The sequence below is a fragment of the Ciconia boyciana genome, chromosome 1 (assembly GCF_034638445.1).
Source record: "Ciconia boyciana chromosome 1, ASM3463844v1, whole genome shotgun sequence".
Classification (NCBI taxonomy): domain Eukaryota; kingdom Metazoa; phylum Chordata; class Aves; order Ciconiiformes; family Ciconiidae; genus Ciconia; species Ciconia boyciana.
Window position 1 is genome coordinate 175,689,181 of NC_132934.1, and position 23,075 is coordinate 175,712,255.

At 44.2% G+C, this 23,075-nt stretch overlaps 1 protein-coding gene across 5 annotated transcripts in view; it reads left to right on the forward strand.

Moving 5' to 3' along the window:
- The first annotated feature begins 564 nt into the window (after positions 1–564).
- DACH1 (dachshund family transcription factor 1) overlaps positions 565–23,075 on the forward strand; it is a 367,345-nt gene continuing 344,834 nt past the window's right edge. For all 5 annotated transcript variants that reach the window (XM_072850103.1, XM_072850101.1, XM_072850099.1 and 2 more), the window contains exon 1: positions 565–1,960. In XM_072850103.1, the coding sequence (XP_072706204.1) occupies positions 1,221–1,960 (740 nt within the window). In that variant the 5' untranslated portion in view covers positions 565–1,220. The remainder of the gene's footprint in view (positions 1,961–23,075) is intronic.

A 23,075-nucleotide genomic window follows, 5' to 3' on the forward strand; every position in this document is an offset into this window, starting at 1 on the left:
CTTCTGCGCGGCGTCGCCACCTGTTGCGCGGCAGTACCTGCGCGGGGCGGGGCGGGCCGGGCAGGGCCGCCCGTCTTCCCCGCTCCTAAGTTACTTCGGTGCCGCCGCAGCCCCCTCGATGCGGTTTCTCGACGGCGTGATCCGCAGCGCCCCGTCCCCTTTGATCCGCGGCCGCGCGCAGGAAGGCCCCCTACGCGCCCCGCGCAGCCACCGCCGCCCGCGCAACAAAGGGGCCTTGGCGCTGCCGCCGGACCCTCCGCAGCAACTCCCACCCCGCCGGGAGGAGCGTTCGTGGTCCCGGGAGAACAAAACAGCAGGAGCCACAGACCCGTCCGCAGGTTTCTGCTTTCGTCCGCGGGTGCCCCCGCCCCAGCCCCGGCAAGGTGTGCGGCCAGCCCCCGCCCCGCGCCCCGGCTTCCCCGCTCCCGCCCGGCTTCGGGGGAACGCTGGAGACGCTCGTGTTTCTCCACAAACTGTGTTGACAAGCGACTGCTGAAAAGGGCTGGGAAAATTACATCTCGTCTCTGGTGGGGTGAAATATGAAACATGTAATCTAACGGTTCCTGAAGAGGAGGGGTGGGGGGGGAGGAAGAGGGACTTCTCTCCCTCTCTCTCTCTTTCCCTGCTCCGGGTTCCTGGTTGGATAATTTGGGTTAATACTAGTGAGTGAGCCTTTTGCTGCTTCAAAGGGTATTTCAAGTTGCCGGAGCTCCTCCCCTCCGCACCGTGTGACAACAACAACTCGTCCAGCGAGCGAGCGAGCGGCGGCGGCAGCCAGCACTTCCCAGCTCATTTTCTCTCTGTCATTCCCCTCTCAATCTTTGATCAATGTACTTGCCAGAGAGAACCCAAGTCCTTCAAACCTCCTCCTTTTCACCTTCGTCTTTAACGTGGTGCTAGAGCAAGGACCACAAAAAGAAACTGCCCTCCCCCTCCCCTCGGCCCCAGCCCCGCCGCCCGGAGCGGACTTCTCCTCCTCCTCCTCCTCCTCCGTCCCCACTTGCGGGACACTTTGTGCGTTTCTCTCTCTCACTCGGCCCCCTGCTCTCTCGCTCGCCGCAGCACCTGATCCGGGGTTATCCCCCCCTTCTTCTCCCCCCTCCTCCCTTCTCTCCTCTCCTCTTTTTTTTTTTTTTTTTTTTTAAATTTTCCCCTTTCCCCTGCGTGTGTGTGTGGGAACTTTCCCCCCTCCCCCTGCCCCCTCCGCCGTATATGTGACCATGGCCGTACCGGCTGCTTTGATCCCTCCGACCCAGCTGGTCCCCCCTCAGCCTCCGGTCTCAACTTCTGCCGCCTGCACCACCACCACCACCACCTCCTCGTCGGCCACCTCCTCTCCGTCTCCGTCCATCGCTCCCCCGCCGGCCGCTTCGGGGACAAACCTATTCCGGCCGGAGCCCATCGCAGCGGCGGCGGCGGCGGCGGCAGCGGCGGCCACAGTCACCTCCACCACCAGCGGCGGCGGCGGTAACGGCAGCAGCGGCGGCGGCGGCGGCGGCAGCCCCAGCCTGGGCACCGGCGGCGGCGGCGGCGGCAGCGGCGGCAGCAGCGGCGGCGGCAGCGGCGGCACCTCCACTCCCAATGCCAGCGCGGCCAGCGCGGCCAGCAGCCTGCCCGGCAAGCCCGTGTACTCGACCCCGTCCCCGGTGGAGAACACCCCCCAGAATAACGAGTGCAAGATGGTGGATCTGAGGGGGGCCAAAGTGGCCTCCTTCACCGTGGAGGGCTGCGAGCTCATCTGCCTGCCCCAGGCTTTCGACCTCTTCCTGAAGCACTTGGTGGGGGGCTTGCACACGGTCTACACCAAGCTGAAGCGGCTGGAGATCACGCCCGTGGTCTGCAACGTGGAGCAGGTCCGCATCCTGAGGGGGCTGGGGGCCATCCAGCCCGGGGTCAACCGCTGCAAACTCATCTCCAGGAAGGATTTCGAGACCCTCTACAACGATTGCACCAACGCCAGGTAACCGCCGCAAGGCACACGCACACTCCGCGGGGCCCCCCCCGCCGCCGCCGCCGCCCCCGTCCCACCCCCGCTCGGTGCGGCCCGGGCGGGCGCTGCGCCGCTTCCCGCTGCCACCGCGCGGGGCCGGGGCGGGGGGGGGCGGCCCGCGCCCCGCGGCCACATGCGCTCGCTCCCTCCCTCTCCTTCGCTGCCCCGGCACCCAGCCGGCCTCTTCCGCAGCCGGCTGCGCCGCTTCTTGGTGGGACGGAGGGAGAACGGGAGGAGGAGGGGTGTTTGTGCCCCCCTCCGGGCCGTGACAGTGTCGCCTTGTCATTGTCCCCTTCTCTGCCGCCCGGCCGAGGCGAGCCGGGGGCCCGGGCGGCCGCGGGCAGCGCAGTGCGCTGCTGACGCGGGGAGCGCAGGGCCGGTGGGGGAGGGGGCAGCGGGGCCAAAAAGTGCTTTCTGAGCCACCCCTCGCCTCAAGTTTATCCCTGGATGTATCTTTAAAACGGGCAGCCCTGGGAAAAGCTGCCCGAAGGGTGCACACGAGTGGGCGGGGAGCGGTCCGGGGTGGGGGGGTACACAGACACTCGGGTTTCGCGTGAATGGGATGGGGCGCGGAGCTGCCTCCGGGCAGAGGGCCCTATCCGGGGTGGATGGAGGCCACTTGGCCATCAGCTGCTGTCATATATCCGAAGGGGCACGTGCACTTTTTGTATAGGTCTATAAGGCAGTTGCCACATGGCGAACGGGGGGGCGGGAGGGCGGGAAGACGAGGAGGAGGAGGAGGAGGTGGCGGCGGCTGGTTTGCTTTGGGGTAGCGGGGAGAGGTGCCAGGCGGCCGGGCTGGCCTGCTCCCTGGGGGGGGGGGGGGGGGTCGGTCCCCGAGGGGCAGGTGCGAGCAGCTCCCGGCCTCCGCCAGCCAGGGAGGAGGCGACGGGGGCAGCGGGAGCACGGAAGGGATTTGGCAAGGCTGAATCATATTACCGCGCAGAATAACGCGGGCGCGGTGGCGGGGATGGCGCCGGGGGCGGGAGGGCAGCGCTGCGGCTGCGGGCGGTGCGCGGGTACCGCCGCGCTCCCTTGCCCGCTCACCCTGCGGGTCGGGGGGGGGGGCGCGGAGGGGAGGTGAAGCCCCAAACTTGGCACAGGCGGGGAGGGGTGTTGAGGAGGGGAAGAAGGAGCTGGCAAAAGAGGAAATTCCTGCTGCAATAGCAGCCTGCTTTGCAACTGCGGGCGACAGCGTGGGGCTGTTATCTCTCCATCTGTAGGTTACAGGGCTGAATCTGCTTGATAAGGAGAAGGGATCGCATAACTGCCGTGACCCCGAGATCAGAGCGGTCGGAAGCGCCTCCAGTTCCCGGGGGCTCCCCCTGCCTGGGGCCGGGGGGGGGGCTCTGGTTCTGTTCGCTGGAGGGGTGGTGGGAACTTCACGCGGAGCCAAGGCTCGCCACGGAGGAGGTCGTGGGCAAAGTCCCGATGCTACTTTCAGTATACACAAAGAAACAGACCGGGCTCTTTTCACTTTCCTATTGTCAGATTTCAAGGTGCAGCAACAGCCAACACGTGGGGAATTAACCCCATGCGATGCCGTGCTCCTTCCCTTCCCTTCCCTTCCTTCCCTAATGGCGGGGGGTGTGACATTCCCTCCTTCCCCCCTGCCTGAGTTAGCTCAGGGTAGTTGGGACTCATTAGCATAGAGCAAGGCGAAGCAAAGCCCTTACTCTGCAGTAGCTGTTGCTAGATGGATGGTTGAAGTTCCTGAATATTCAGGGCAGCAGGACAAAACAGCCTGGAATAACTTCCAAGCGCTGACATAACTGTAGCTGCTCGGGTAACTCTGCTGTTGTTTCATGTGGAATCAACATGAATATTAATAGCTGCTCTTAGACTTTTTTTTAAATTTTTTTTTTGTGTGGCATGTAACTTGTAACAACTCTGCGCGAGTTCCAAGATTTGGTCCTTAAAATAAACCGATGGAAGTTTTATTTTGCTACGGTCATACTGTGTGAATTGTAATTTGAACATGTGAAATTAAAAAATAGAGAAACTTTTTTTTGGGGGAGGAGAGTAGGGGGACACCAGTTCCTGGACTTGGCAGGGCTATAAAAGGGTTTGGCAGCCTGGTTGTAACATGGGTTGATTATGTCAACAGCACAGAATCGGCCGTGTTTCAGCTGTTTCTGAGGTCTGCTGTGTTACCATCCAGCGTAGTAGAAATTACAGTAGTGGGTTCAGAAGTGGATAGGATTTGACCCTTAAAAAGCGTAATTGTAGTAGACTTATTTATACATCCATTAAGCAAATAACTTAATGGAAAGGATATATAATAGGTATGCAAAATGTATTATTACAGTATAGACTAATAAAGCAAAGTGGGTCAGTGAGTTTTGGTCAAAATGGATGATATCATCAGAAGATAGAACTGTATTTACTTTCTGGGTTTCCCCTCCAATACATTTCATTCTGATTCTTCTTTCCTTACAAATGAATTATTTTTAATTATTTCTGACGCTGCAGTAGTTACGCAGGATATTTTGATCTACTCGGTTTAGTGATTTAAGCGACCTTTCCAGACTCTCAGTTACTGCATACTTTAGCTGGGTGATGTCTTTTTGTATCCGGGGTGGACACTCACTGTTGAGATGGAAGCTGTAAGAGCCAACTCCATCCTAGCGGGTAAATTTTTGTTATACTCATCAGATTCAAAAATTTTGAACCAGCATCTTATCACTGTTATATTTGTCTCACAATCAACTGATGCACTCGAATACCCTAATCCCTTTTTGGAAAGCTTCATCAAGGTTAATACGTTATTTAATCAAAAAAGGCATCCAAATAAAGCCATTACTTTGTTGTTCTCTAAATGGATTGAATCGTTAGTTGCCAGTTGCTGTGGAAATAATTTGTAATAACTTATTTCGAGATGGAAAAGTTTTAGACGTGTTTCACCAAAATGATACGTTTTAACTGTGATATTGCTATTTAAAAAAATCAATAAAACAAAAATCAATGAAACACCAAGGGATTTTCTATTGAATGCTTAATGTGGAGGTCTGTAAAGTGAATTGGTTTCTGTGTTTATTTGTGATACTACTAATAATAACATGATACTAAAGGACCTTTTTCTAAATTAGGCTTCTGTATCAGTTCACTGGAAAAATAAGCTTCCGTTATGAAAGATGACTTTTCTTTTCTGGTCGTACTGACCTTTGCTTTTATTTTCCTCATGAAAAGCACTGGTCGCCAAACAGAAATCCAGGAAATAGCAAACTGTGCATTTAGCTTACATTCCGATTAAACCGTTTGACATTAATGGGATGCTAGAAAGCCATATGCCAAACAAATAGGGGAAGGATAAAGGCAAAACATGGAAAATATTTCAAGCTACTAGATGCCAATCGAGTCAGGTTTCTTGAATGTGTGCATGAAAGAGAGTAGCGAACTGTGCACTGGATGTCACCTGCCTAGGATTAATGACCTGGAAGCTATTGATCCCAGATTGTTTCTGGTCTCTTGTGTTTCGGGCACTTGTCGTGGAATTTTACCATGCTAGGTCCCTTCGTGGAGTTTTCCCATAGACTTAGGCTGGCTTTGGATCATGCCCACCTGAGTAAAGACTGAAAGTGTGTGCCTTCTTCTGACCTCCCTCCTGTGGCCAGGATATGTTAATCTTTTCTGACATTTGAAGATGATTTTGAATGAGTTCATTGACATTCATACTTAAAGCGGGGAATTATTTGCACTGTTTGGAAGCTATTTACAAATTTTGGAAAACAACCTAATTGATTTTTGAGTATACAGGGGAAAGATGCCGAACATGAAACAATTCTCTTCAAAGCCTGTCTTACACGGCAGTTATTCAGTCTCTCTTTGCTAGCTTCTGCTCCTCTCAAATTATGTGGACCTAGCATGTGCTTGTTTACTGAATACTGCACACTTGCATAGTTTTTTCTGTTTATATTAATTAAAGGAGTATCTCACCCAGATAGGTTAGTACAGATCATAGATATTTTAAATGAACAGGTCAGCAAGCGCAGCTGGAAGGAATGTCAAATATGTAGTATCTGTGGTTTATATTGATGACCTTCCTTCTTGACACAGATTACTAAAATATAATCAGCAGAAATATGGTAGGTTTTACAAGCAAAGACGACTTCTGGAAGGCCAGAGGATAAATTGTAGTAACTATAAAGAAGGAGTAAAAGGTCTGGAGGGGGCTTCCTCAGACTTAAAAAAACGTAAAAGACTCCAGCTGCTCACAATAACAGAACTTTAATATCCATCTTACGGTATTTATTTATTGGTAAATATTATAAATTAGAAGCTGAGATCTTTGGACCGTACTTACTACAACAGAACAGACTATTTATCCCTTTAATCTGATACTCAGTCCCTGGCAGTAGCCCAGTGTCTGATACTTGAGGAGGGGAACACTTCTCCCCAGTGAACGTTCGTTGCCCGTAGTGCAACGCTGCCGGGGATGTCAGGGGCTGCCAGTGATGGGCAGAGGGACATTTTTTCCTGATTGCTTCACATGATTTTCCTGAAGTATTCAGTTTTATTAACTCCTCCTTTATCTTATAGCTATGAATATTGGCAAAGTTTTATGTGGGTTTTTTTTTTTTTTTTTTAGAAATCTTTTACTGGTAGCTGTAGTTCATATAAAAATGCATGGTTTTGCTGTCAGTTTTGTGTCAACTTTACTTAGGAGAACGGACTGTGGGAAAGCACAGCGAAGAGCTTTGCTCTTTCCACAGACCATTGCTATCTCTGTTCAGATGCTCGGTTCAATTTGAGGCCTCCGCTCTCTTTCTGGAGCTGCGGGCACGGTGGCTGGGGCTACTGATCCCACCTGGGACGCTGGAGCCCACACCCCGTGCGTGCCCCTATGGGCCGGTGCTCGGGGACCACTGCTCCCACACGCGGCTTCTTCTCCGCGACTCCTCAGCACCATAAACCAAAATGCACTTGAAGTAATCCTACTAGTCTGCCTCATATTTTGTAATTGGCAGTGTGTTCCGAATGTTTGTTGGAAACAATAATTTTGTTTGACTGCCATTTAGTATTTCTTCTGTTTTCTCCTGTTACTAGATCGTTCCAGACAGCTGTTTTTGCCTATCACTGCGATTCATCATCTAAAGTGAATTGCATATGAAGCAGAGAATTGTCATACACTGGACTGAATTTTAATATTTTCTTTTTGAACTATATCGTAGATATATTAAATTATTACTGCAATCTCTGCTGGTCTGGTACAGGTAAATCTTTTTCAGCATTGCCAGTATTGCCTCTTCGTGGAAGAGCTTTACAAGTTTAGCTGTAAAAATTCATTTCTGGCTGCAGGATAGCAGAGGGAGTAGTCAGAAACTACCGAGTTTTATCAAAATTGTATGAGCCAGCGAACCGAGAGTCCGAAACAACCACGATGCCTGTCTGGTTTTAAGCAACAGGACTGGATTTAGACCCTCTTTGTTCTTTTATAAGTTAAATATGTTTTGTTTTAAAAATAACATTTGGGGCATCTGCTTTGCATTATGAGTTAATTCCATTCATTGTTTTAAAATAGTTATTAACCTTTTGCAAATTATATACTGCACATGAACAGTAATTTTTTCAATAATCTTTAAATGTGCATACTGTAACAGTGCCATAATGTGGACTGACATAATATGAATTGACAGTAAATTTTTAGTTGCCTAAATACGTATTTAAATGATAGAGCTGAAGAGTCATCTGCAAAAAGCTATTATGATCCAGAGAGTTAATTCATATATAGATAATTTCTCCAGCGTGCATTAAGGAAGAATTTTTCTTTTTCCATTATCATTTAAATTATTTTCAAAAATCCTGAAACATAAACCAGAAATCTTTATATTTAGAATCAAGGTATGTCTGTGACTTGCAATGATAAAATCCAGGTTGCTTTGAGGAGTAACTTTATCCTTAACCCACTATGTTCTGCTTATTTATCTGATGCAGTGCTCAGCCGGAGGCATCTCCTAACAAGTGCTGATGTTTCATTTCCTAAGCAGGGGAGAATATTGAAGTGTAATCTATTAAATATGGAATTTTAGCATTAACTGTGAATAACTGTGAACTGTTTTAAACTTTTTTTTTAAAGGAAGAAAAAGAAAGAGAGTAGTAGTATATTTTCCATAGCATAAAGTAGAAAAATGCTGTCACTGAATTTCGTGAGAGGAAGGATCGGCTTTTGACCATCCAGTTACATCCCAGTTTGGAATTCTTTACTCTAAATCACTGATAGCGATGAGCTGGGAAACTACATCGGGGAAGGATAACTCTGTAAATACTGAATACTTGCATTCTCTCCTGTGAATTTCCATAGGTCTTTTTTAGAGATGGGATATTGGACTGAAAGGACCCTGAGCGGCGGTTCAGGATACATTCACCAAAACTAATGAAACTGCTTGTATGAGTTGTGATTGAGGAAGTGGATCACAAAATGTATTTCAGTTCACATTCCTTTAAACGATGTTCTGTGATAATTACGTTTAGAGTCAACATCCTCTGCGGCAGGTGTATGAATATGTACAATACGATTTGCAGAATTCTATGGAAAGATCTTGTAAATCGTATGTATCCAAACAGTTTATTAGGAATAAACAGAAACTTTCTAAAATAGTATAAACCTATTTTAAAATATTCTCAAGATTATGCTTCTGATGTAATAAAGCAGTCTGAAGTTTTTATTGTGCACCCCTGAGAATACTCGTGTGGGTAATGCCTATATAACTTTCTGTTCATTATTCTGTTCAAAGGTACCCTGTTCACTCCAAAACTAATTTATTGTAGATATTTTCTTTGCATCCCGTATACTTTGCATCGTCCTCGTGAAGAAGAAAGTTATTTCAGTATGAAAAAAGAATTATATTTTTTGTTACAAATACCAAACTGTGGGATTTTGTGTCCATTGGAAGGCTGAAACTAGCCATAGTGCAGAAACAGTGGAGCAGGTGCAATTAAAATTTCCCGGTGCACCTCACCACACTAACCGGACGTTCTTGTTCCATTAAAATAAGAGGATGTTTTGGTCATGAAATTCTATTAATCCTTAGAATTTATAGAATTATTCTCTAAATTCGCCAAATGGCTAAATTCTGCCTAAATTCCTTTTCATCCAAAACAAGCTCGGGTTCAAGCAAAGCTTTCAGACTAGTTTTCTTATTCACGTTATGCTTTTATGTGATACTAAAAATACCGAACAACATGCACCTTAACTATTAAGACATGTATTTTTTATGTTTAATTTGTTCCTTAGATTGTATGACTAACCGAGAGGGCCATACCTAGGTGTGCGTACAGACTACCTGGCTGAAAAGACAAGACCTACATACTGGAATTGGATGGGGCTGGGGAGAAGGGGGAAGAAGGGCAGTACATGGGACTGCTGCAAACATTTTAGCATAATTGACAGCTAAAAGATATTTGTGACGTTACGATGTCACGTTTGAAGTTCATAACTCTGAATAACGTCCATGCTAGAGCACTTGTTAATGATACTGTACTGAGAGCAGGTAATAGGCATTTTACATTTGGACGAAACGCTGTTGTTCAGGACATGTCTCTCAGAATATCCTTGTATTTACAAATTGTTGCATGATAGAAATTATTTTTAAATCTTACTTTTGGGAAATGCTTTGCTTTTTCATCTTACATAAAACAATTGTAAAGGATCAAAAAGAAAGTAGTTATATGAAGTAAACTATAAAGGGAACAGGTAATATATAAATATATATTTTATTATTATTTAATTACATCTTTTGTAACTTTGATTTCATGTTGTTCTCATACTTACTAATGAATTATTTCTTTTTTTTTTAAAGAGCTAGGTCATGATTTTACATATGGGACAGAAAAAAGTTGCTTTCAGGTTATAGGTGCTGTATTTTTAAGAGAAGTACAAACAATGCATCACATTTTTATTAGTGATAAATCTAGTCAGGGCTTATTAATAGTTTGAGCATTCTTTAAAAAACATTACTAAAGCTATTATTTTTGAATGATACTTTTCCAAATGTAGTAAAAATATGAACTTAATATTTTATATCATGTTCTAATGGATGCCACTGTTATCTGTCTTTACGAAGCATATAATTTGTTTCCAGTCTCCTGGCCTGCTGTAAAAACCTTTCTTTGTTGGAGAAGGTCACCTGTAGGACTCAGCTATTTACATTAAAATAAAAATGCTGTGGTTTTAAACCATATGCCTAACTTTAAGAATGTGGATAGTCCTGTTGCTTTCAATAGCCTACATACATCTTTTAAACCAAGCACATGCAAAATATATTTGGAAGTGCTATAAAAGAATCAGTTGACATCTTTGGTAGGAAGCTGTCTTACTGTATACTTTCTTGCATTTGTAGGGACAGTTTGAAAGCATCGAAAAATGCTTTAGATTTGTTGTGCTGTAAATTAACACTTGTTGCATAAAATAGATTCATTTTTAAACGTTTTTGTGAGTACTGTCTTCTTTCGTATTAATTAATTTTAGGACATCAGGGCAACGTCTTGGCAGGAATGAGTATCAGAATTTGGTATAACCTGTGGCTTCATACCCTCTGCTGGGATTTTTTGTATTCATTTTTGTAGCACAGAAGCAGCCTATCTCTTTTCGAAGGGAATGAGCACTTCCAAGATGTATGCCACGGCTGTCAGTTTTCACATTTTAGTTCTGATACTCACTGATAGTTTGGTGGGAAGGAAGTGAAACCATTTTCCAATTGTTTTCTGTTTCCTTAAATTTCTGCTTAAAAGCTAAAAAAAAAGGGGGGGGGGGAAATACCTCAGGTGGTATTAAGTGTACGATAAGGACTGATACAAGTGAAAAGGCATATGTTCTCTTTTTTTAAGATATATTTCTCTCTTAGCTTGTTAGAACAGTTCTTACAATGCAGATGGTACGTTGGACTTTATTTCTCTGTGTCTGTATCTACCACTAAAGACTAATGCCATGATTCTGTTGCAAATGTTGTATATTATTCTAATTCAAAGCAGGATCAGTTGGGTTTGGGGGCTTTTTGTGGTTTTTTTTTGTTTGTTTTTTTTTTAAGCGGATACTCATAGCTTTTAACAGGCCAGGTTAAAAAATAAACATGAAATGCTAATAAATTATTTTGTCTTACATTATTGGGTATTGTAGATGGCTTATGATTCTACTGATTTCCTTCAAGATTAATTTGCTGCTGAAATATCATGTTAAAAATAAAGGTAGTAGCAGAAAACTCCAGCTACAGTAATTTATAGTTTAAAGTATAGCTATGTATAAAATACATTTTTGAGAAGCTCTGAGGAAAATGCATTAGAAATACTGATTTAACAGCTTATAGCTGTTGCAGGAGCACATATGCAAATTGTGTAAGGAAGGAGTCATAACATTTCCTGGGGAGGGCATCAATGAGGTTTTTAGTCGAGATATTTGGGTATAGCCACAGCTGTTGGGTTGGCTTGAGGCCACCGCAAGGTACAACAGGTGGGATGTGGCTAAGAATTAATAAACTTTCAACAGATTTTACCTTTCAGAGCTTCTCTGGCATTGTCTATCGTGGAGGAAAGGGTGGAATGTATCTTCAGAAGCAGCAGCCCACCTCCACAGTATGTCAGTCTCAGGTTTACACACTGAGAAAGTAATTTGCTTAAAGACCCTGAATTTCTTCCTCTGTTATCCTTCCTCTGCTCTTTGAATCTGTTGTTCAAAGCTCCCCCGGTGCCTGTCCCCGTGGGGAGGTTCCTGCAGGGATGAGTCTGCCGGAGATGGGGCAGCCCTTGGTGCCTCCTGGCCTTTGGCCCGCGTATGGACTTGCAGGCATGCGTTAGGAGATGTTTGCGTGGAGCTGGCCAATATAGCCTTTACATTGGCTGGGGAAGCTTTAGTACACCCAGAAGGAGTATGGTCCCATACGGGTGGATTTGTGTTGCTCAGTTGAGTGGACGGACCCAACCCGTTCTCATTCCGGTCTCATTGCAATGAAGTTCGGCCTCTAGTGCACAGTGCACGGGATGTGATGTTCAACGCAGTAATTTCAGGTTGTTCCTGAAGGAATGGAGCATCCGTGGCATTTAGGTCTCTGCTGCTGAGCTTTTGCTGATGTGGGTCTGCCAAGTACAGGTTTCATCTTTTCTAGTGACCCCTTCCAGGATTTTGTCTCGTTGCGTCTTATTTTACATGTTTTGTTACTTAAATTAGGATAATAAAATGATATCATGAGAGGTAATAAAATAATAGTTATGAAATGCATTGTGAAGCACACATGTATTCACAAATATTCTGAAGTATGACTACATGAGTAAAACATTTTGACATTAAAGGAGAAGGATGTCGTCAGTTAAAACTGCTGGCATTGTTATGTGATAAGGTCGTCTGCTCTTTTATTTGGTGTGCCAGCTGATGAAAGAAAAATATTTATTTTTTTAGAGGTGAAAAACACAGGCATTTTCATCAGCTTAAATGAAAAGAGCCAACTAGTTCTAAATACTGTTTTGTGAAATTGTGTTTCACCCCTGTAAGTGGTTTTCTGTGTGGAAGGTGTGCTGTAATTGGGATGGGTCTATCTTTTCAGCTTGGCTAATCATTTCCTTTCACAACTCCAGAACACATGCAGATTTGAACTTGTAGCCAGGAAAAAGTGCTGCCATGCTTCAAATTGCCAAAGGACCTCAAGGGACAGAAACTTGACCTGGTTTTATGAAACCATAGAATTACATTTATACAAGTTACCCCATGGGAACGGAATGAACTGATCCCAATTCATTTCTAAATACTGGGGCCTTATGGGTCACATTTGAATTCTCTCCTACACCTGTTTTTCTACTAAATTTTTCTGAGGACATTTTTAGAAACTTACTTTACATTAGGCATGGGTCATGTGCCCAATATTTAACAGTTCAATGTTCTAATTCTTTAAAATGTCTGATGGTTTCTCAGTATAATTAAGCTGCAAAAAGTTTAAATTATAGAATTGGTTTGGTATGGGCTAAATCCTCAAACCGTGAACTCTTGTCTGGGTTTAGTAACTTAGGCTTCGTTTTCCTGCATGTGAAACGCGAATGTAGAGCAGGCAGCGACTATAGTCAGTACATGCCGTATGGGTTATGGAGAAGAGAGTGACTCTGCAGATGGGTCATTAGGCTGCTCACCTGGGACGTGGGGCATGGCAGCTCAAGGTTCAAAAAGGGTTACCCAATGAGGCAGTTTACAAGAAGACACGGAGACTCCTTTCTTCCTTCCTTCAAAACAACCTTTCTCCTTCCTTCAATTAGACTAAAAATTTGGGATTTGGAAAATCTGGGTTCAGACCTCCTCTTGGAATCAGTGGAAGTATTGAGCAGGTGCTACCTACCATGGCTTTCCTCTTTCAGTACTTTGGTTGGAGCTAGAAGCCTAAATACCCTACGGTGGGTGCTTACCCCTCTCTGGTGAAGTGGGATGGTACTTAAGATGTCCAAGCGTTTCTGCCAGTGTAGTGCCAGGTTGAAATATGCCAGCTAAGTTGAAACAGTGGGCCCTAAGGACAGGGAAGGGTTCCTTAGTTCATTTGAATATCTGGAACTATATGCTTATAGGGTTACATTAAAATTAGAATTAGCTTGCATTTTGATTTATTGAACAAACTAAGTGAGTGCTCTGTTCAGCTTAAGTTTGCCTCAGCAATTACTATCCCACAGAGGCTCTGCAAACCTTCCAGGCTTCACTTCCACCTTCTCATGGAAACCATTTCCTATTCTCAGGCAATCTTTCCCATCCTTGAAAGACAATTTCAGTGCTGAAATTGGCATTAAGTGCCTGCATAAGTCTACCTGTTTCTAGTGAATGAGTGACAGACTTGGATACTACTCATCTAGTATAGATTGCTTTTCTCTTTATACACCATCTTAACACTTTAGATCGACTAAACAGCTCAGCTGATGATCCCTGGCTGTAGACTTTATACTCTTCAATGTGGATGTGGTGGAGGAGGCGTTTGTGTGGAATTACTGCTCCAACTGTCACCTAGTCCCAAGTTTGTAGTCACTTTTTTGGCTTGGGCAAAAAGGATTCGAAGGTGAGAAATGGGAATAACGGTGTTATCACAACAACTAAGAAGATATTTATTTACTCTGTTTGCTTTTTACACTGGTGAATTTTTCCATACAGTTTGTATTAAGCCATTCATGACTTTGCTGGTCTGGATAACCAAACTGTTTCATGAGGCATCATCATAGGGCCGTTATTCACGGCCTGCGCTTCCTTTGACTGGCAGAGTGAAGGGCATTACTTATCACCATTATGTATTTATTATAAATGTGTACATAATGTCCCTTTCTAATTCAACTCAAAGAAGTGGTCATATTGATCACTGAGCTCTTTTTTTGTCTTTCTCTAAGTTAGCCTTATGCTTTTAGCGATTCAGTTTTTGTTGATGCCATCAACAGGTTTGACTGCTGTGTGATACTGATATCATGAGTGGGTAGAGTGGGACATTTTTTCCAAGACACAGAGAATGGGTTTGTTTCCAAATGATTTTTAATGGAAGGTAGAGGTCCAGTTGCGTTCGGGGGCTTAAACATTTTTCTTAAGCACTTATTCGCTTGGCTTTTCCTTTGTAGTTCTATTGTTCATAAGTTGGGTAGAAGATGCATTGGTTTTGCTGTGTCCAGAATAAGTTTAGATCAAACTAGTCTAAGGCTTTTGACTCATCAGTAAAACATTTTGGCTGCTTTCTGATTTTGGTGGTAAATAAGGGAAATCTTTAGGATCAGCTGTAGTGACAATGAATGCTTCATTGTGATTGAAATGTTTGTCTTAAATTTTCTTTGCATCTAAACTAGAGAGGAAAAAATTCCTTTGTTATCTGTTTAATCATAAAGCAACAACTCAGAATGAAGGAACAAATTCAGATATTTGAAAATACAAACTCTCCCTTTCCCTTTCCTCTCCTTCTGTTTATTTTCTTCCCCTCACACAGCTCTCTGGATTTTGAAGAAAATGAAGATGAAAATTTACAATTCTTCATGGAAGCCCCATTTTATTAGGCACTGTGAAAACTTCAAATACAGAGGATTCTTGGTTGGAAGCAGTTGCTAACCCTAGCAGTAGCAGTAGGGACAAGAGCCCTGGGGCTATGGGGCTGGGAACATGCTGAAGAGTAGCATAGTGAAGAGGCAAAAGTGAAAGGCTGGTTGACAGCATGTTAAAGCAGATATACCCGGTGTTACTGTTGCATGCAGCCTTGTAAGTTTACATATGTATGATCAAATTTTCAGTCTTTGGATCACAAATGTTTGCTTTCTCTTCGCTAAGTAAGACTCTGTTTAGAGTAGTGCCTGGGAAAGCAAGCAAGAAGAAATAAGCTTTGCTTTGGAGTTTGATGTGGGATGAGATTCTTGTGGCAGAGATGCTGGGTGGGAAGAAGGTATTCATGTTTTTATTATATACCTGAAAGAATGGATTATCTCCACCTCCTTTAATCGCCTCTTTTCCAGGGCTGGTATCCATACGTAGATAAAAGAAGTTACTGTTAGAACATAAGACTGAGTTTTGCTGATCCCTCCTCCACTAAACATTAACATGCAAATACCAGGCATTGATTATGCCTCAGCATAGCCTCAGCAAGGAGGGAGATTAGAATGAAATAGTTTTAGACACTTTTTTTTTAGAAATTCACTCATTCTGGAAATTCTCACCTGTGCTTTGTATAGTTCTAAGTTTACTTCAGAGGCATATAGCTGTAATTCTCAGGTTTCTTCATATTTTTCCATATCACATGTGCAGCAACAAATATAGTCACTATGATATTGGGTTGCACATAAAAGTCTTAATCTGGCAAGCAGGAAGGAAACTTTGGTTTGTGTAAGGAGTCCTGTTGCCTGTAGCATCTCAGTTGGACAATTTATAGGAATAAAATTATGCAGATCCTTAAATATTGTCAGTATTGGTACCCACATGGCATAGCTAGCAGAGTTTTCATGAGCTGGAGTTTCACAGATACCGGCAACCAAGTGTGGGAACGATCAAAGAACATTATTTGTAATCAAAATGTGAGTTAGGTGTTTATAAAACAACTGGTGGGTGCTTGTATGCATGTGTAACTTGCTTACACGAGTAATCCCATTGATTTAAATGAGAGCATTCATGTGATGAAAACAAGTTCAATGCGGGAACATTTAGAAGATGGTGACCTTAGAAATGAACAGTCGTCTTTGGAAGTATTTGAAGGGCAGTTATTAAAACTTAACGCCGAGAGTCGCTGTTTGAAGGCGGAACCGGCTAGAAAGACGTTTGGGCAGCTCACCTGCCAAATAATAATGCGTTGTAATGACGGCGGGTAACTCTGCCTCAACTTCCTCGTACTCTTCTTTTTGGGGGGGATGGGGGAAGGGATGGGAAGGAGGGCGCGAGAGGGACGGTGACAGCGAGGCTGTTTGTTTTTCCCGAAAGTTGTTTGTGATTTCAGGTACTCATGGGAAATCTCTTGATCAGATTCACATCTGTTCCTGTCAAAGTGGGTGCTAAGATACCGGTCACCCAGCAACCATGTCCAAGAGGGAATTGGGCCGATAATAACTTCAAAAAGGAATGACAGATGCTAGATTAGGATGAAAGACAAAACGCATGAAAAATGAGCTTGTTAGAATAAAAAAATTGTTCAAGCACCTTCATGCAAATTAAATGAATATTGAACATTTGCATGCAGTAATTTCTACTTTTTCTGTTGATTGAGAAGAAATAAAGACGGTACATATAAAAACATAAATGTAATTTTTTTTTTTGCACCAATTAACATACAAAGCAGTATCTTTCTTCTAAAAATGAGATTAGCCACCTGGGTGCTTGGCTGTATCCCACATATGTCGCAACATTTTTGTAATGAGTATGCTTCTGTTGAAGGAACACCTTATCTAATTCTTCGTAGCAAAACAAACAAGGAAGCAACCTTATATTAATTTTAAAATACTTTAGGTTAGCGTGGTTCTATTTTTTTTTTCAGCTGTGGTTTTCAGAGCTGAATTATTTCCTGCTGTCCTTGAATTCAATCGGTATAATGTGCATTAATAAAAGATCACATAAGATGAGTTCAGACCAAATGCTAAGGTTTCCTATTGACTGGTCAAACAATACATTTTTAAAAACACGATGTCTGTCAGGGTGACATGAAAAAGAAATACTCACTTTTCCATGCCTATGTATCAAGATAACTTAAATAATCTAACAATTTTATTATTGAAATGTTCATATAACAATGAGAATTTGGAAAAGAATGATAAAATGTTCTGATTGAAAAAGGACTCTGTGTCTTGGTTTAGCAATGTCTAATGTGGTCACGTACAGAAATTGATTTTCTTCAGAAATTAATTAATTTTTCATATCGCCCTAAGCTGCAGTTAAAAAGAGTGCATACTTGTCTGTTTTTTCCAGAAATATTGCCTAATCATATTAATACCATTGCCCCAAGGATGAAAAGATAATTGTACAAATGCATTTGGAAATATGTATCACTGAGTATTTATGATTAAATTATGCAAATGACCCAGCTCTCATCCTTTCCAGACCCAGATTGTCTAATTAGGATTGATATGCTGAATAGATGTTCCAGAATTTGAATACAAGCATGTCCAAAGAGCAGAAAATTGGAAATGACAAGGCTGAAATGCTAAGAAAAGTGTCTTTCCCTTTTATACTTTACTAATGTGGTGTTAGCAGTTGCAGTTTTTCCTTTGGCTATATTGTGTGACTCATGTGTCCTACAAGAAATAAGTCAGGAAAGAAAAATCAACTTTCATAAATAGCATTACTTTGCTCCAGACTTATTTTTCTTTAAAAGTCTGCTTAGTCATTCCTCTCCCCTTTAAAGCTTTGTATCCTTCATGTTAAAATAATGATGTATTCCACATAAATTACTTCTTAATTTGGAGCGCTGTTGTTTGTAGCTTGTCTCCAGCTGCTGGTGCTAGATATTTAGCTCGTCAGCTTCACATGTATTCGGATGAGATTTACACACCTAACATTTTTGAGTTTCGTGGGTATTTTTGGTTCTTACTGATACAAACTCACAATTCCTTAATGTAACAACCTTTTTTTTTTTTTTTTTTTTAAGAAGAGACCTGATGTCTCATTAGCTTGTTTATAGGCATTCTGAGTTGGAATAATAGCTGTCAGCAAGTCTACAGCGTTTAAATCCTTCTTCTTCAGTGGGCTGTTTGTTCATTTATCGCTCTTGGAAAGCTGGGAGAAGAGCCCGGTGAGGAGCAAGGAGTAGTAGTGAACTGTCAGTACTTCAGCCATTGTTAGCAGCGGGAGTCGCTCCCTCTGAACTCTGTTGGCTCCTGCTTCCCATCTGCGGGATGATGGATTGCTATGTTTAATACATTTCAGCTTTTGTCTGTCATAGTGTGGATAGACAGCGCTATCAATGATTTCAGCACTGATTAGAGCGCTGGTTGTACCCACTGCTATTGGGCAGGCACCTCCCAGGAATGTTTGATGTAGGAACTCATTGGCACTCTCGCCATGCAAATGAGTCGCTCGGCTAACTTGAAGTGGTTTTAAACACCTACAAAAGACCACCGGGAATTACTAAATCTGCACAGCCCCTCCGGAACAAAATTCAGACACCCCTGCGAATGCTTTGGTAGCAAATGTAAATGCTCGTCCCAAGCGGTCCCGAGCTCAGAGAGAAATGCCTCATGCTTTTAATAGGCTGGGGATGGGAGCAGGGATGCAGGGGATGCAGTTAACAGGCCGGGGATGGGAATGGGGATGCAGGGGATGCAGTTAACAGGCCAGGGATGGGAGCAGGGATGCAGGGGATGTGGTTAACAGGCCGGGGATGGGAGCAGGGATGCAGGGGATGCAGTTAACAGGCCGGAGATGGGAGCAGGGATGCAGGGATGCAGGGCATGCAGTTGATGCAGTTAACAGTCCGGGGATGGGAGCAGGGATGCAGGGGATGCAGTTAACAGGCCGGGGATGGGAGCGGGGATGCAGGGGATGCAGGGGATGCAGTTAACAGGCCGGGGATGGGAGCGGGGATGCAGGGATGCAGGGGATGCAGTTAACAGGCCGGGGATGGGAGCGGGGATGCAGGGATGCAGGGGATGCAGTTGATGCAGTTAACAGGCTGGGGATGGGAGCAGGGATGCAGGGGATGCAGTTAACAGGCTGGGGATGGGAGCGGGGATGCAGGGATGCAGGGGATGCAGGGGATGCAGTTAACAGGCCGGGGATGGGAGCAGGGATGCAGGGGATGCAGTTAACAGTCCAGGGATGGGAGCAGGGATGCAGGGGATGTGGTTAACAGGCCGGGGATGGGAGCAGGGATGCAGGGGATGCAGTTAACAGTCCAGGGATGGGAGCAGGGATGCAGGGCATGCAGTTGATGCAGTTAACAGGCCGGGGATGGGAGCGGGGATGCAGGGGATGCAGGGGATGCAGTTAACAGTCCGGGGATGGGAGCGGGGATGCAGGGATGCAGGGGATGCAGGGGATGCAGTTAACAGGCTGGGGATGGGAGCAGGGATGCAGGGGATGCAGTTAACAGGCTGGGGATGGGAGCGGGGATGCAGGGATGCAGGGGATGCAGGGGATGCAGTTAACAGGCCAGGGATGGGAGCAGGGATGCAGGGGATGCAGTTAACAGTCCGGGGATGGGAGCAGGGATGCAGGGGATGCAGTTAACAGGCCGGGGATGGGAGCAGGGATGCAGGGGATGCAGGGGATGCAGTTAACAGGCCGGGGATGGGAGCGGGGATGCAGGGATGCAGGGATGCAGTTAAGAGGCCAGGGATGGGAGCAGGGATGCAGGGGATGCAGTTAATAGGCTGGGGACGGGAGCGGGGATGCAGGGATGCAGTTAACAGGCCGGGGATGGGAGCAGGGATGCAGGGATGCAGTTAACAGGCCGGGGATGGGAGCAGGGATGCTTTCCAGGGGGTGTGATGTCAGCGGTGCTCGGCCCATCTGTACTTAAGTGTTTCACTACTGGTGATACGGCAGGAGTGCAAGGGTAGCGTTGAAGCAATAAGATATGACATGACATGTGTCGTATGAGGATTTGCTAAGCCGTGGGTGCTTTGTGATTCACAAGTCCACAGGCTGAATGATTTCAACCACCAGAGAAGTCGCTGTACACCAGCACAACATATGCCCTGGAGTATCTTCTAATAATTATAAAATGGTGCAGTGGACATATAAATTGAAAAAAAAAGATAATTGTGTTATAGGCATCATTTTAGAGAAGCAGATATATATTATTTTCATTATTAGCATATTAATTTTCCACTCTTAGAAGAAATTATTATTCAAAATCTTAAGTGTGAAACAGTATTGTATCAGAAACAAATAGATGATTATGCTTGCTAAAGCATATAATATTAGCTTTACAAGATGCTTGACCCAGTTTCCTTGATTTGGACCATTGCCCACCATGACAGGCCAGGCTGAGGATAACTTTCACTTCATTTTGGACTGTGGGAGGAAGGGATGTTAAATCAGGAGATATTAATCATCCTTGATTTAGCTTTGATAGCAGAGATTTTAATTTACAGAACCAGAAGAATGAGTAACTAATAAAACCCACCAATAACAAAAGTGGAGAAATTGCCAGGCTTAAATGTGTTTTCTTTACTCCTACTTCACTTTATATTCACTTGACCATGGCATTTTTGCTTTTAAAAGGTTTCTTCACCTTTGGTTATACCAACGTTCAACTTCTATGGCTCTGCTTATGGGCAATGGTTTGTAATTTCTCTGTTGTGCTTGCTGGAAATGTAAGCTCCCCAGCACAGTCGTGGGATGCCATTTTTATTCCTTTTCAAGATGATCCAGGCAGTGGCAATGCTCATAGGGAGGAGTGTTCATGCTAATTAAAAGCTCGAGTTTACCTTTCAAAAAAATATTGGCAGTTTGCCTGGGAGAAAATTCTGTCTTCACTCACCATTTTTAAGCTACTTGGCTGTTTGGAGTTATCTTCACTTTAAGAGTTGCCTGGTTTTAAAAGTTGCCTGGTTGTTGAAGTAGTTTCTTTGACATCGTTCCTAAGTGCTCACTTGCCATAGAAGATGATCAGAGGATCTGAGGGCTTTGTGGAAAGGAGTATCCGTAATAAGGAGGGCATAATCTTGACATTTACAGCTGCCAGCTTTTCTCAATTTAGGCTCCCTTTGTTAGCAATGGCTGCACAGCAGAGAAACAAGGAAACTCGAGGAGTGCTTTGCAAATTTAAGAGAAAAGTAAAAAGCAAAGGTTCTTACCATATTAAACCTTTCCTGATTTTTTTTTTCTCCTTTAAAATGAATTGCATTTGGCTAGAGATAGTGAAAGGCGTTGTTCTTCTGCAGAGATCAATAGCTGGAGCGTTCATACATGCACAGAGAGGAAATAACAGCAACTTGAAAGTTAATGAAAAGCAAGTATGAAATAAATGCATGTATTAGTAGGTGATGCATTAATAAATGTATCATAAATATGATAGGCAAAGGAATCAGATAAATGGTTCCTTAATCTGATAAAAGATCTCTGTTGTTTATATTCTTTCTGTAGAAGTATGGCTGTGATTTACAGCCTTTTTTGATAGCAGGGCTGGTTTAGATAATTTTGCCCCTCCAGGCACCGTGATGGCATTCCTGTACAGCTATGCCTGTACAACTGTGTGTGACCATTTTCTGCGCAGGATCAGGTCTAGGTTAAAAATGCTTCCCGCTTACTCCCCCTTTTTCAGTATTATTTTTATTAACCCTGATCTGTTTTGGGAAAACAGTTCACCATTTGTTTTTATCAGCAGTTGTGCTGTTACAAGTGAACGGGCAACGGGGACAGAAATTAATGATGGTGGCGGGGGAGGACGGGACTGTGCCTACAATTTTATGTGTCGTTGTCCTGTGTGCCCTGAAATTGTCTTGCATCCTAACTGCAGTGTCCTGAGCCTAGCCTGGGAAATGAACTGTGGATTACACAGCGGTTTTAACACTATATTTAAAAGGAGGAAACAGGAGGGGGGTCAGCGCTAATGAACGGAGAAGTAAAATCTTTGAAAGAAAAATGTATGAATGCAGTGAAAGCCACGTTCCTCTCTCTTGGAAATCTGCTTTACTAAATCTTGGCAAGCTGGCCTGCTGTGCATTGCGAAACAGATGCGGTTGGTCTCTGAGAGACAGCATGATTCTGGCCTTCGGACGCTCCCCCTAGCCATGTTCGGTGGCAGGGAACGATGAGACACGGGTGTGCACCATCTTCCACGCCCTGCATATCTCTGCTTGTTCAGGGAGAGGAAGCCCACTTGTTCCAGAGCATCCTCTGCTCTTTGGGAGGTACTGCACTGTGGAAGAACCCTGGAACTTAGGTCAAGCCTAAGTCTCTGCTGGTGGAGTGAGGTGGAGTGAAAGCCCTAAATTGTTCTGCTTTTTTGAGTGGACTTTCATCACTTATACCTCTTGCCCTCTTTGGGACTTCTTTTGCCCTGGTAATGGCATATACATGAGTATAGAAAGCATCTCCTATAGCTATGCAGGATCTGACAGTGTCACTTAGACCTCTGGGTTCTGAACAATATAAAATTACTGACTACTGTTCTATTGTGAGCACCTAGTTCACAACAGTCCTGCCAAATGTTAATGGTGATGGAAATATTCTGCTGTCTCTAAGAAAAGCTACGGTACGATAACCTGTGCACTTTTCGCAAGCACTTTCGTTTTGATAGAATTATACTGGTTTGTACTTCTTTAGGAATACTCTATTATTATTATTGTCATTTAGAATAGAAAACCTGTTTTAAACACCAGTTGATTTCTTCAGCAGCTTTTGCAGACGTGATGGAAATACGTCTGAAGCTACAAGATCCTTGTCTACACAGAACCAGTGAGAAACTCAAAATTTCCCTGGGTAGGCATGGTTTTAGCAAAACTTCACTCTGTTCAGAATGGTCTGACTTCACTGTAAAGTGGGTTCCACTGTGCTAATCCTCTTGGAATGCAGCAATTATCACCTACCGTATAGGTGTTAAGTGCTGAATTTCAAAGGGATTATCACTTTCCTCCTTTAGTGGCTAAGCAAGAAGAGAAAAGTTGTTAGTACTTCTAAAGGGGAGGGAAGAAAAAAAAAATCGAGAAATCTCTCTTGTTTTCTTTCTGTGGTTGCTTT